General features: G+C 35.8%; 1 protein-coding gene across 1 annotated transcript in view; it reads left to right on the top strand.

The window, feature by feature from the left end:
* Positions 1-13,911, top strand: part of MACROD2 (mono-ADP ribosylhydrolase 2) — a 1,952,988-nt gene that overhangs the window by 439,665 nt on the left and 1,499,412 nt on the right. The window contains exon 4 of the mRNA XM_060124328.1: positions 10,033-10,062. Coding sequence (XP_059980311.1) covers positions 10,033-10,062 — 30 coding nt within the window. The remainder of the gene's footprint in view (positions 1-10,032; positions 10,063-13,911) is intronic.

The raw sequence follows: 13,911 nt of genomic DNA on the forward strand, positions 1-13,911 counted from the left end.
TATTTTCATTATTTGATCCACAATTTAATTATAGTTATATTCTTAAAAAGACACACACACACACGTAGAAGAGGGTCATTTAAGAATTATTTTTTTCAGGAAGAAAGTAAGGTAATATTCCATTTATATCTTGAGAAAAACATAAAATAATGACATTACTGTCAAACACCAGGATTATTTTTCATTTAGGTTAATTATCCCATGAAAAAGAATCCTACTTGTATCTAATTTTTTTTTTGGTTTTGATAATTTTATAACGAATATTTATACCTATGTATAATTTGATAATTTGAATTAAAAAATTCAAAACTGAGTTTAATTAGAAAAAAACAATTTCTCTAAACGTCAAAAAACAATCATTTGCTTAGGGTATGATAAGTAAATTCTTCAAATTTGCCACTTTGAAATTAGATTTTGGTCACCCTTACCCCCATTTTATATTCTGTGTTGTTTTTGCTTTTTAAACAGTGAGACTGTTCATTTCATTGAGTTGTTATTTTGGGGAGGAAAAAGTGCAATACACAGATTCATTAATTTGTAATGGCTCATTTTAGTTTCTCATTGAATCAGTCTTTGAGACAATTACTGAAGCTTGCTTTTTCCTCCACCTCCTCTGGTAATAGAAGTGACATTTTACTTAGGAAAATATGAAAAAAAATAGTGTTCATTGAGATTCGTTCAAGATGGCGGAGTAGAAGGACATGTGCTCCATCCCTCTTGCAAGAGCACCAGAATCACAACTAACTGCTGAACAATCATTGACAGGAAGACACTGGAACTCACCAAAAAAGATACCCCAATTCCAAGGACAAAGGAGAAGCCACATGAGATGGTATGAGGAGCGCAATCACAATAAAATCAAATCCCATAACTGCTGGGTGGGTGACTCACAAACTGGAGAACACTTATACCACAGAAGTCCACCCACTGGAGTGAAGGTTCTGAGCCCCACGTCAGGTTTCCCAACCTGGGGGTCTGGCAACGGGAAGAGGAATTCCTAGAAATCATACTTTGAAGACTAGCAGGATTTGATTGCAGGACTTTGACAGGACTGGGGGAAATAATGACTCCACTCTTGGAGGGCACACACAAAGTAGTGTGCGTATTGGGAACCAGGGAAAGGAGCAGTGACCCCATAGGAGACTGAACCAGACCTACCTGCTAGTGTTGGAGGGTCTCATGCAGAGGTGGCGGGTGGCTGTGGCTCACTGTGAGGACAAGTACACTGACGGCAGAAGTTCTGGGAAGTACTCCCTGGAGTGAGCCATCCCAGAGTCCGCCATTAGCCCCACCAAAGAGCCAGGTAGGCTCCAGGTGTTGGGTTGCCTCAGGCCAAACAACCAGCAGGGCAGGAAGCCAGCCCCACCCATCAGCAGACAGGCAGATTAAAGTTTTACTGAGCTCTGCTCACCAGAGCAACACCCAGCTCTATGCACCGCCAGTCCCTCCCATCAGGATACTCACACAAGCCTCTTAGATAGCCTCATACACCAGAGGCAGACAGCAGAAGCAAGAAGAACTACAATCCTGCAGCCTGTGGAAGAAAAGCTACATTCACAGAAAGAGAGGCAAGACGAAAAGGCAGAGAGCTATGTACCAGATGAAGGAACAAGATAAAACCCCAGAAAAACAACTAAATGAAGTGGAGATAGGCAACCTTCCAGAAAAAGAATTCAGAATAATGATAGTGAAGATGATCCAGGACCTCGGAAAAAGAATGGATGCAAAGATGAAGAAGATGCAAGAAATGTTTAACAAACACCTAGAAGAATTAAAGAACAAACACCTAGAAGAATTAAAGAACAAACAAACAGAGATGAACAATACAATAACTGAAACGAAAAATACACCAGAAAGAATCAATAGCAGAATAACTGAGGCAGAACAAAGGGTAAGTGACCTGGAAGACAGAATGGTGGAATTCACTGCCGTGGAACAGAATAAAGAAAAAAGAATGAAAAGAAATGAAGACAACCTAAGAGACCTCTGGGACAACATTAAACGCAACAACATTCACATTATTCGGGTCCCAGAAGAAGGAGAGAGAGAAAGGACCCGAGAAAATATTTGAAGAGATTATAGTTGAAAACTTCCCTAACATGGGAAAGGAAATAGCCACCCAAGTCCAGGAAGTGCAGAATCCCAGTCAGGATAAACCCAAGGAGAAACACACTGAAATACATAGAAATCAAATTGACAAAAATTAAAGACAAAGAAAAATTATTGAAAGCAACAAGGGAAAATGACAAATAACATACAAGGCAACTCCCATGAGGTTAACAGCTGATTCTCATTAGAAACTCTACAAGCCAGAAGGGAGTGGCATGATATATTTAAAGTGATGAAAGGGGAGAACCTACAACCAAGATTACTCTACCCGGTAGGGAGCTCATTCAGATTCCATGGAGAAATCAAAAGCTTTACAGACAAGCAAAAGCTAAGAGAATTCAGCACCACCAAACCAGCTCTACAACAAATGCTAAAGGAAGTTCTCTGAGTGTGAAACACAAGAGAAGAAAAGGACCTACAAAAACAAACGCAGGGGCTTCACTGGTGGCCCAGTGGTTGAGAGTCCGCCTGCCGATGCAGGGGACATAGGTTCGCGCCCCGGTCTGGGAAGATCCCACATGCCGTGGAGCGGCTGGGCCCGTGAGCCATGGCCACTGAGCCAGCGCGTCCAGAGCCTGTGCTCTGCAACGGGACAGACCACAACAGTGAGAGGCCCATGTACTGCAAAAAAAAGAAACCAAAAAAACAAAAAAAATGAAAAACAAACCCATAACAATTAAGAAAATGGTAATAGGAACATACAAATCAATGATTACCTTAAACGTAAATGGATTAAATGCTCCAACCAAAAGACACAGGCTCGCTGATTGGATACAAAAACAAGACCCATATATGTGCTGTCTACAAGAGACCCACTTCAGACCTAGGGACACATACAGACTGAAAGTGAGGGGATGGAAAAAGATATTCCATGCAAATGGAAATCAAAAGAAAGCTGGAATAGCTTACTTATATCAGATAAAATAGACTTTAAAATAAAGAATGTTACAAGAGACAAGAAAGGACATTACATAATGATCAAGAGATCAATCCAAGAAGAAGATATAACAATTATAAATATATATGCACCCAACATAGGAGCACCTCAATACATAAGGCAACTGTTAACAACTATAGAAGAGGAAATCGACATTAACACAATTATAATGGGGGACATTAGCACCTCACTTACACCAGTAGACAGGTCATCCAAACAGAAAATTAATAAGGAAACATAAGCATTAAATGACACAACAGACGATAGCTTTAATCGATGTTTATAGGACATCCCATCGAAAAACAACAGAATACACTTTCTTCTCAAGTGCACACGGAACATTCTCCAGGATAGATCACATCTTGGGTCACAAATCAAGCCTCAGTAAATTTAAGAAAATTGAAATCATATCAAGCATCTTTTCTGACCACAATGCTATGACATTAGAAATCAATTACAGGGAAACAAACATTAAAAACACAAACACATGGAGGCTAAACAATATGTTACTAAATAACCAAGAGATGACTGAAGAAATCAAAGAGCAAATCAAAAAATACCTAGAGAAAAATGACAGTGAAAACACAACGATCCAAAACCTATGGAATGCGGCAAAAGCACTTCTAAGAGGGAAGCTTATAGCAATACAAGCCTACCTCAAGAAACAAGAAAAATCTCAAATAAACAATCTAACCTTACACCTAAAGGAACTAGAGAAAGAAGAACAAACAAAACCCAAAGTTAGTAGAAGGAAAGAAATCCTAAAGATCAGAGCAGAAATAAATGAAATAGAAACAAAGAAAACAAAGCAAAGATCAATAAAGCTAACAGCTGGTTCTTTGAGAAGATAAACAAAATTGATAATCCATTAGCCACACTCATGAAGAAAAAGAGGGAGAGGACTCAAATCAATAAAATTAGAAATGAAAAAGGAGAAGTTACAACAGACAGCACAGAAATACAAAGCATCCTAAGAGACTACTGCAAGCAACTCTATGCCAATAAAATGGACAACTGGGAAGAAATGGACAAATTTTTAGAAAGGTATAACCTTCCAAGACTGAACCAGGAAGAAATAGAAAATAGGAACTGACCAATCACAATTAATGAAATTGAATCTGATTAAAAATCTTCCAACAAACAAAAGTCCAGGACCAGATGGCTTCACAGGTGATTTCTATCAAACATTTATAGAAGAGCTAACACCCTTCCTTCTCAAACTCTTCCCAAAAATTACAGAGAAAGGAACACTCCCAAACTCATTCTGTGAGGCCACCATCACCCTGATACCAAAACCAGACAAAGATACTTTAAAATAAGAAAATTACAGACCAGTATCACTGATGAATATAGATGCAAAAATCCTCAACAAAATACTAGCAAACAGAATCCAACAACACAGTAAAAGGATCACACACCATGACTAAGTGAGATTTATCCCAGGGATGCAAGGATTCTTCAATATACGCAAATCAATCAATGTGATACACCATATTAACAAAATGAAGAATAAAAACCATACTATCATCTCAATAGATGCAGAAAAATCTTTTGAGAAAATTCAACACCCTTTATGATAAAACCTCTCCAGAAAGTGGGTATTGAGGGAACCTACCTCAACATAATAAAGGCCATATATGACAAACCCACAGCAAACCTCATTCTCAATGGTGAAAAACTGAAAGCATTTCCTCTAAGATCAGGAAGAAGACAATGATGTCCACTCTCACCACTATTATTCAATATAATTTTGGAAGTCCTAACCATGGCAATCAGAGTAGAAAAAGCAATAAAAGGAATCCAAATTGGAAAAGAAGAAGTAAAACTGTCACTGTTTGCAGATGACATGATACTATACTCTGAGAATCCTAAAGATGCTACCAGAAAACTACTAGAGCTGATCAATGAATTTGGTAAAGTTGCAGGCTATAAAGTTAATGTACAGAAATCTCTTGCATTCCTGTACACTAATGATGAAAAATCTGAAAGAGAAATTAAGCAAACGCTCTCATTTACCATGGCAACAAAAAGAATAAAATACGTAGGAATAAACCTACCTGGGGAAACAAAAGAACCTGTATGCAGGAAACTATAAGACACTGATGAAAGAAATTAAAGATGATAAAAACAGATGGAGAGATATATCATGTTCTCATATTGAAAGAAACAATATTGCAAAAATGATTATACTACACAAAGCAATCTATAGACTCAATGCAATCCTTATCAAATTACCAATGGCATTTTTTACAGAACTAGAACAAAAAAATCTTAAAATTTATATGGAGACACAAAAGACCCTGAGAGCCAAAGCAGTCTTGAGGGAAAAAAAAGGAGCTGGAGGAATCAGACTCCCTGAGTTCAGAATATACTACAAAGCTACAGTAATCAAGACAGTATGGTACTGGCACAAAAACAGAAATATAGCTCAATGGAACAGGATATAGAAAGCTCAGAGATAAACCCACGTGCCTATGGTCAAGTAATCTTTGACAAAGGAGGCAAGAATATACAATGGAGAAATGGCAGTCTCTTCAATAAGTGGTGCTGGGAAAACTGGAGAGCTACATGTAAAAGAAGAAAATTAGAACACTCCCTAACACCATACACAAAAATAAACTCAGGATGGATTAGAGACCTAAATGTAAGACTGCACACTATAAAACTCTTAGAGGAAAACATAGGCAGAATACTCTTTGACATAGATCACAGCAAGATCTTTTTTGATCCACCTCCTAGAGTAATGGAAATAAAACCAAAAATCAACAAATGGGACCTAATGAAACTTAAAAGCTTTTGCAAAGCAAAGGAAACTACAAGCAAGAGAAGAAGACAACCCTCAGAATGGGAAAATAATTGCAAACAAATCAATGGACAAAGGATTAATCTCCAAAATTTATAAACAGCTCATGCAGCTCAATATTAAAAAAGCAATCAACCCAATCGAAAAATGGGCAGAAGACCTAAATAGACATTTCTCCAAAGAAGACATACAGATGGCCAAGAAGCACATGAAAAGCTGCTCAACATCACTAATTATTAGAGAAATACAAATCAAAACTACAATGAGGTATCACCCCACAACAGTTAGAATGGGCATCATCAGAAAATCTACAAACAACAAACGCTGGAGAGGGTATGGAGAAAAGGGAACCCTCTTGCACTGTTGGTGGGACTGTAAATTCATACAGCCACTATGGAGAACAGTATGGAGGTTCTTTAAAAAACTAAAAATAGAATTTCCATATGACTCAGCAATCCCACTACTGGGCATATACCCAGAGAAAAACATAATTCAAAAAGACACATGCACCCCAGTGTTCATTGCAGCACTATTTACAATAGCCAGGTCATGGAAGCAACCTAAATGTCCATCGACAGATGAATGGATAAAGAAGATGTGGTACATATATACAATGGAATATTAGCCATAAAAAGGAATGAAATTGAGTCATTTGTAGAGATGTGGATGGATCTAGAGACTGTCATACAGAGTGAAGTAAGTCAGAAGGAGAAAAACATTTTTCGTATATTAACACATATATGTGGAACCTAGAAAAATGCTACAGGTGAACCGGTTTCCAGGGCAGAAATAGAGACACAGATGTAGAGAAGAAACGTATGGACATCAGTGGGGGAGAGTGGAGGGGTCAGGTGTGGTGGTGTGATGAATTGAGAGATTGGGATTGACGTATATACACTAATATGTATAAAGTGGATAACTAATAACAACCTGCTGTATAAGAAAAAAAAAATAGTAGCAATTAGCCATGCTACTACGAAAAAAAAATATATATATGGCACTGTCTATGAAGTATTCTTGACAGGGAGTGGAAAAGTGAGCCTAAATCTCATAAAAAATTAAAAAAAAAAAAAAAGGAAAATAGTGTTGATTAGTAAGCATGCTCAGAGAAGAGATTTTTAAATCTCAATCTAGAAGCAGTAGCATCATGCTTATCAACTTTAAGTTTTCTTTGTTCCTTTCTCCTTTACCTTCCATATGTAACTCTAGGAATAACAAGAGGCATATCCAAAATTCCCTCTAGCAGGGGACCTAGGGAGGGACATAACTATATAAACGTATTTCATACAATTTTAATCACTATTTCCAAATAAACTTTTAGGAGTTTCTTTAACAGACCTTGATCTTCCAGGAAGAAAAGGACCAAAATTTGCTCTTTCCACACACTTCAGTAAACAAAAACCTCTTCTACGTCAATAAAGAAATGGGATTAATCCTGCCAGTTATCTCACTGTTGGAAAACATGTATTGAGAACTTATTAAATGCAGGCCAAATTATTAAACTCACACTTTATCTTTAGGGGCTTCATCTCTAATTAGGATATACCTAGATTTATTAGAAATAATTAAGTAAAAATTAAATGACTACTAATTTTAGAAACACAAAAGTCATTTTCACTTTTGTAAAATGGAAGAAATAATATTAATCCACCTGACCAATAAATGTTGACAATCAGTTATATTATACATAAGGTGCTTTGTGAAGGTAGAATAATATTAGAAATCATAATAAAGTTTCACTTTTATTTGCCAATATTTTTGTCACTTTTACTGAAGAAAATTGTCTTGATATTTTTCCTAATAATGTAAACATTTTATTTTTTAATTTTTAAAGAACAGAAATTGATAAAATAGACTTAAATTTGATGGGTTCTTTAGAAAAATCATTATCAGGATTACAGTTATTAGAATTGCTTTGAATATATTTAAGAAGCTTAGATTAAGATTCTATTACATGACTGGTAATGCACATGAAATTATCTTAAAAGTGATTGTGCCCTATGTAAATGCCACAATTTATAAAATACTTCTATGTAGATGTTAAAATATGGCCAGACATGCTCACCTAGACGCGAGCACACATCTGACATAAACTGACTTGATGGTTCTCCAGGACTGGAGTTCCAGTTCCTACACCTGCTCCCACACATCCACCCACCTCTATTGGACGAGGGCCTGGTTAAACAGATGGGTCTTGTGCTGTGCTCTCAAAAGAGGCAGCCTCCACCTTTATTGAGCAAAGCATTGGGTGAAAATAGGTTATATTGTGTTATTGTGATTCTGGGCACGATAATTTGCATGTAAAGCTACTATTTATTGCTGTTGTTGTTTGTTGTTGGAAATACATTTTTCTTTATGAATGAATATGTATAAATTGGAGGACAACAGATGGAGTTTCTGGGATCTAGAAAACCTATAGACAGGGAAGGAGTTCTCAGTCAAATATAAAAATAAAAAATCGGCAGGAGTGTGAAATGCCATGCAGTTTTATAAATGCATGTAGCTAAGATTTTTAAGAAAATGTTTGGGTTTGCCAAGAGACATCATGAAATTTCTCCCATCCACTAAAGGGTATGGAACCAAGATAGAATTCATAAGATCTTTCCTCATTCCCCTTCAGCAAGTTACCACTTCAGCAGTTACAAAGTTTGATTTGGGGCAGGGCATTAAGTCCTGGATACGATCTATGTAAATACTACACATTTTCACTGTGAAGTCAGAAGGATTTGGGGGACCTGAGGTGACAGGGTGGCAGATGACTTTATAATATCTGAAGTGGGACTTCCCTGGCGGTCTAGTGGTTAACACTGCACGCTTCCACTACAGGAGGCACAGGTTTGATCCATGGTCAGGGAACTAAAATCCCACATGCCACGTGGCACGACCCAAATAAAGAAAAAAAAAAAGTTAAAAAAGTAAATAAAATGTAATATCTGAAGCGAATTTTGTTTATGGTTGACTAATGGCATTGCTACGCAGTCCATATTTGTGATGAAAGCACTGCGGGGAAGGCGTGAGCAGCAATTAGATGGCCCTGTACTTGAAAGATCATATGAGACAAGATGTGATGCTCTAAGATTGACATATTGAGAAAACCTTCAAAGGCATTTGTTCTCCACGCATTTTCATCATGTTCTCTTTAGTGTTTCAATAATTAGCAAACCATCACATATGAATATAGGCATTTATTCTTAAAATGCTCCATTATTTATTGATAGAATCATTAACACTCTGATATTTGCTTCTCTTATTATGGCAGTGCGTGGTTTGTGGACATCACAGGAAAATTCAAGTTAAAGATTCCTACTCCTCTTTCTTAAGTGATTTCTTTAATCTTTTGGTAGCTCAGGTTTCTCCACAAAGAAAGGGACTTTGATTACCACATACTTTTTTTATGTTGCTGCAGGACTTCTGTTTTCTGGCTTTTGTAGAGACTAGATAAACATAGGCATAAAGTTGCTTAATACTTCAGCAGAAAACTGCAGTGGAACCTTCTGAAAATCTGACCTCTTAAAAAAATCTAAATGGAATAGTCTTATATTTTGCTTATTATTTGACTTCATAATTATATGTGCTAGGTTAATGGATAAATGGGTAAGAAATGACACATCATTGTTTTACAAAAATATTTAAAATTTATTTCTTTCCCTCAAACAAAAAAATTAATGTAAAAACGAATAAATCTGTCACTATTTGAGTTCATTCTTATTGTAGAGTGTCTTGAGATAGCTTTATTTGATGGTGTTTAATTTAATTAAAATTATCATTATACTTTCTTGTTACATTGTTCTTTGAAATTGTTGAAATTGCCTAAAAAACATTGTTCTATCTCTAGTTGATAAAATGGAGAAACCAAAAGATTAATTTAGATACAGAATGGAAAAAAAAGGATCACATAGGTACTTCATTTTATTAGAAGGAAGCATATTGTAAAAATATTCATTTGAAGAGAAAAAAGAGAAAAATAGTGAAATATTTCAATTTTCATACCATAATAAAACAGTAATAAAGTCTGTCTTTATATGCAAGTACATATTGTAATATATATATATGTGTGTGTGTGTGTGTGTGAGTGTGTGTGTGTATGTACAGCATGATCATTACCAACTTTTCCTGAACTACTCTGGCATATTATATTTTTATATATTATTTAATGTCTTTTATTTTGTTTTCTTTTGAACAGCAAATACCAGTCTTCTCGGAGGTGGAGGTGGTAAGTCCTGAACATCACTTAAAATATATTTTATTACTACACCAACCATAAGATGTTTAGTAAGTTCTGTGATACTTTAAAGAAAATTAATTTTGCTGTAGTCATCAACCACACAAATTATAATCTTAGAAAATTTATAATAGAAATATCTTGGGTTTGCCTAAACGTTATTTTAACTGACTTCAAAATATGCAGAATACTGTTGTTGTTCTCATCAAGCTTTATATTTCTATCTTTGGCATAAACTATAGCAGCAATAAGCTATTGAGATGAACACACATATAGTAGATGATAGTCACTTTTTAAGTATAGTTGATTTGCAATGTTGTGTTAATTTCTGCTGTGCCGCAAAGTGATTCAGTTATACACATATATAAATATATATACATTCTTCTTCATATTCTTTTCCATTATAGATTATCACAGGATATCAAATATAGTTCCCTGTGCTACACAGTAGGACCTTGTTGTTTATCAATTCTATATATACTAGTTTGCATCTGCTAAGCCCAAACTCCCAATCCATCCCTCCCTCACACCCCTTCCACCTTGGCAACCACAAGGCTGTTCTCTATATCTGAGTGTGTTTCTGTTTTATAGATAAGTTTATTTGTGTCATATTTTACATTCCACATATAAGTGATATCATATGGTATTTGTCTTTCTCTTTCTGACTTACTTCACTTAGTATGATAATCTCTGGGTCCATCCATGTTGCTGTGAATGGCATTATTTCATTCTTTTTTTATGGCTGAGTAATATATTCCATTGTGTATATATACCACATCTTCTTTATCCATTCATCTGTTGATGGACATTTAGGTTGTATCCATGTCTTGGCTATTGTGAATAGTGCTGCTATGAACATAGGGGTGCATGTATCTTTTTGAATTATAGTTTTGTCCAGATATATGCCCAGGAGTTGAATTGCTGGATCATATGGCAACTCTATTTTTAGTTTTTTGAGGAACCTCCATACTGTTTTCAATAGTGGCTGCATGATAGAGTCACTTTTAATATGAATTTTAAAACAATACATCTGGAGACTTGTGGTTTTTATCTTTTTTTTTCATAATAATGACTAAAATCATTATGACTTTGTAGCCTGAGAGCTTAATATATCAGTGACTTACTGTGAAAAATAAAAAAAGAAATTGGTAATGGCATTTTGCTTTTTCTTTCTTCCTTTTCAGAGGAGAGAGAGAAAGAGATCAAAGTGAGATGAGGAAGAGAGAGATTTCTGTACTAGGAATTCTTTTTTGATACTAAAATCTTGGAACTATTTATTATTTTTATTTCTAGGTTGAAAGATGAAAGCTTACCTAGCCCCAGTCTATACTACATGGTAGGGGAGGAAAAAAGTATACAGTAGAATGGGGTCCTTTTTATTTAGGACCCAGATGGACATAAATAGGTTTGTTTTCTCTCTCCCTCTTCCTCTTGCTCCCTCTTTTCATGTATGTGGTTGAAATAGATATGATTGTATATACAGAGCTTTAGGTTTTCAACAAACAAGTTAGAACTTGTTTACTTGATCCCCAACCTTTAAGAAATGTTATCCTTTATAAATCATCATCAGGAGGTTTCCGCTTAAATTTTATTTGAAAATTAAAATTTTAACCATTGTTCCCATATAAGAATCAATAGATTTTTAAAAACAGAATGTTGGAAATAGAAATGATAGAAAATAGTTTAAACTAGAAAGTGCTCTTCATATTACCACATGTCAATGCACATTCTATAGCAGAGTATTTTTCTTCTTCCCCAAATTACTTTAGAAAATATAAATATACAGGGTTTCTCATTGTTCTTCTTCTTCTTCTTTTTGGTATTCTTTGGGAACTAGAAGAGAAATATTCCTTAGGAATGTACTGGATTCCCAATAAATTTTTATCTCTAGGTTTCTTATAATATGTGAAGGAAACATTAAAATAAGTCATTCATAGTGATGATTTTCTTACATGACATATTAGTATTTTAACAAATTTGACTAGTACTGTTAAGTAGGATAAAAAGTTAAAATTGAGTCTAGATATACAAATCTATCAATTTAAAACAGACAAATTAGCTAGATAGTTAATTTATGGTTCTTGGCTATTTAAAAAAAAACTGAATTGACTAATTATATAAGTTAAAATCACTTTAGCTGCCCATAACAGAAACCCCCCAAATAATAGTGACTTAAAGGAGATAGAAAAATGTTTCTGTCCCCTGTGAAAGTAGCTTAGATGTAGACTAGAGTGGCTGTGCAGTAATCCCATCCTGTCATCAAGTGCTCAAGCTCTGGCTTTTCTGCTCTTCCTACTGTGTGGAACTCAGGGTCCACAGAGGCTGCTGGACTCTGGGCATCAAAAATATGGGTGTCAGGAGGAGTAAGAAAGGCAAAAAATCAAAAAGGTGGCCCCTAAAAGACAAGCCAGTTTTCTTTAAGCAGCTTTATCTGATGTCTCATATCCTTGAATTGATCAAATGTTCATTCATGGATAATATAGTTTTATGCCAGGAAGAAATGTGCTCATCAAAAAAAAGCAGTGCTCTGTTTTCTAAGGAAGAAGGGGAGGGTGGAGGTTTGGCAGGCAATGAGCAGTCTCTGCCATTTTGGGGAAGGTAGGCTGCTGTTCAGATACCCTTGTCAAGCTGCTTTGTTTCAATATATGTATACACGGTTGGTGTGTATAGAATTAACGCTAGTGAGTTGGCCTGTATTTCCCTGTGTTTCCTTCAACCTGTGTGTAAATACAGTGTACATTTTTAGCAATGGCAAGACGTTCAGGAATGGGCAAACTCAATGTTCTGTTTACCTGAAGTATATACTTGACTGTCCTCTAGGTGGTTGATTTTGCTAAATGCAGTTATTTGCCATAATTTCTCATTTCTGAATTCTAAAATTAGCAACTCAATATCATCATAAAGATAAATTATAAGTATTTAAGGTGGATGCAATTTCTTTCATTAAAGTAGGTCATTGACAGGTTTAATTCATTTATGCACTTCTGGAGATGTCAAGATTGCTGTAAAATACATGTCTGATTTTTGGAAAGCTGCATTTAAAACTTAAATTTAAGGAATATTTTTAGCCTTCTCTGAACTGATTTTTGGCCTTTTGATTATGTGACAAATCTTATTAATCCTGTCAGTGATATTTGTACAGCAACAGCTAATAATCATCTAATAAGGAGCCTAGAACTGATGCAGTCCTCTTGGATTTGATCAGTGATTCCTTTTATTGACTTGAATTAATATACCTTCAAAAACCTCTAAAGGAAATAATTCTTTGATTGACTAAACAATTTGATCAAGAAAATTTGGGACCACATAAAAAAATAATAATAGTATCTTAAGTACCATTTTTTCAGGTTCTCAGGAGGGCTTCCCCCCAGTTCTGTATACGTTGCACTTGAAATTTAGGCAAAAATCAGTCTATACAAAGTTGTATTATCTATAATCTTAGCGTTTTCCTCTTTTTTTTTTTTTTGGAGTGCTCATGATCAAGACAAGAGATCTCCTAAGAGGAGATTTTAAAAATGGTCACAATCACCCACTCAGTTGTTTGTTTGTTTGTTTGTTTGTTTTTTGCGGTACGCGGGCCTCTCACTGCTGTGGCCTCTCCCGTTGCGGAGCACAGGCTCCGGATGCGCAGGCTCAGCGGCCATGGCTCACGGGCCCAGCCGCTCTGCGGCATGTGGGATCTTCCCAGACTGGGGCACGAACCCGTGTCCGCTGCATCTGCAGGCGGACTCTCAACCACTGCGCTACCAGGGAAGCCCACCCACTCAGTTTTAATTTTAAGGTGAGAGAATCATTTCACATGGGTGTGGATTTTCATCTTTGGGCCAGAGGTGACTCTCT

The sequence above is a fragment of the Lagenorhynchus albirostris genome, chromosome 15 (assembly GCF_949774975.1).
Source record: "Lagenorhynchus albirostris chromosome 15, mLagAlb1.1, whole genome shotgun sequence".
Classification (NCBI taxonomy): Eukaryota; Metazoa; Chordata; class Mammalia; order Artiodactyla; family Delphinidae; genus Lagenorhynchus; species Lagenorhynchus albirostris.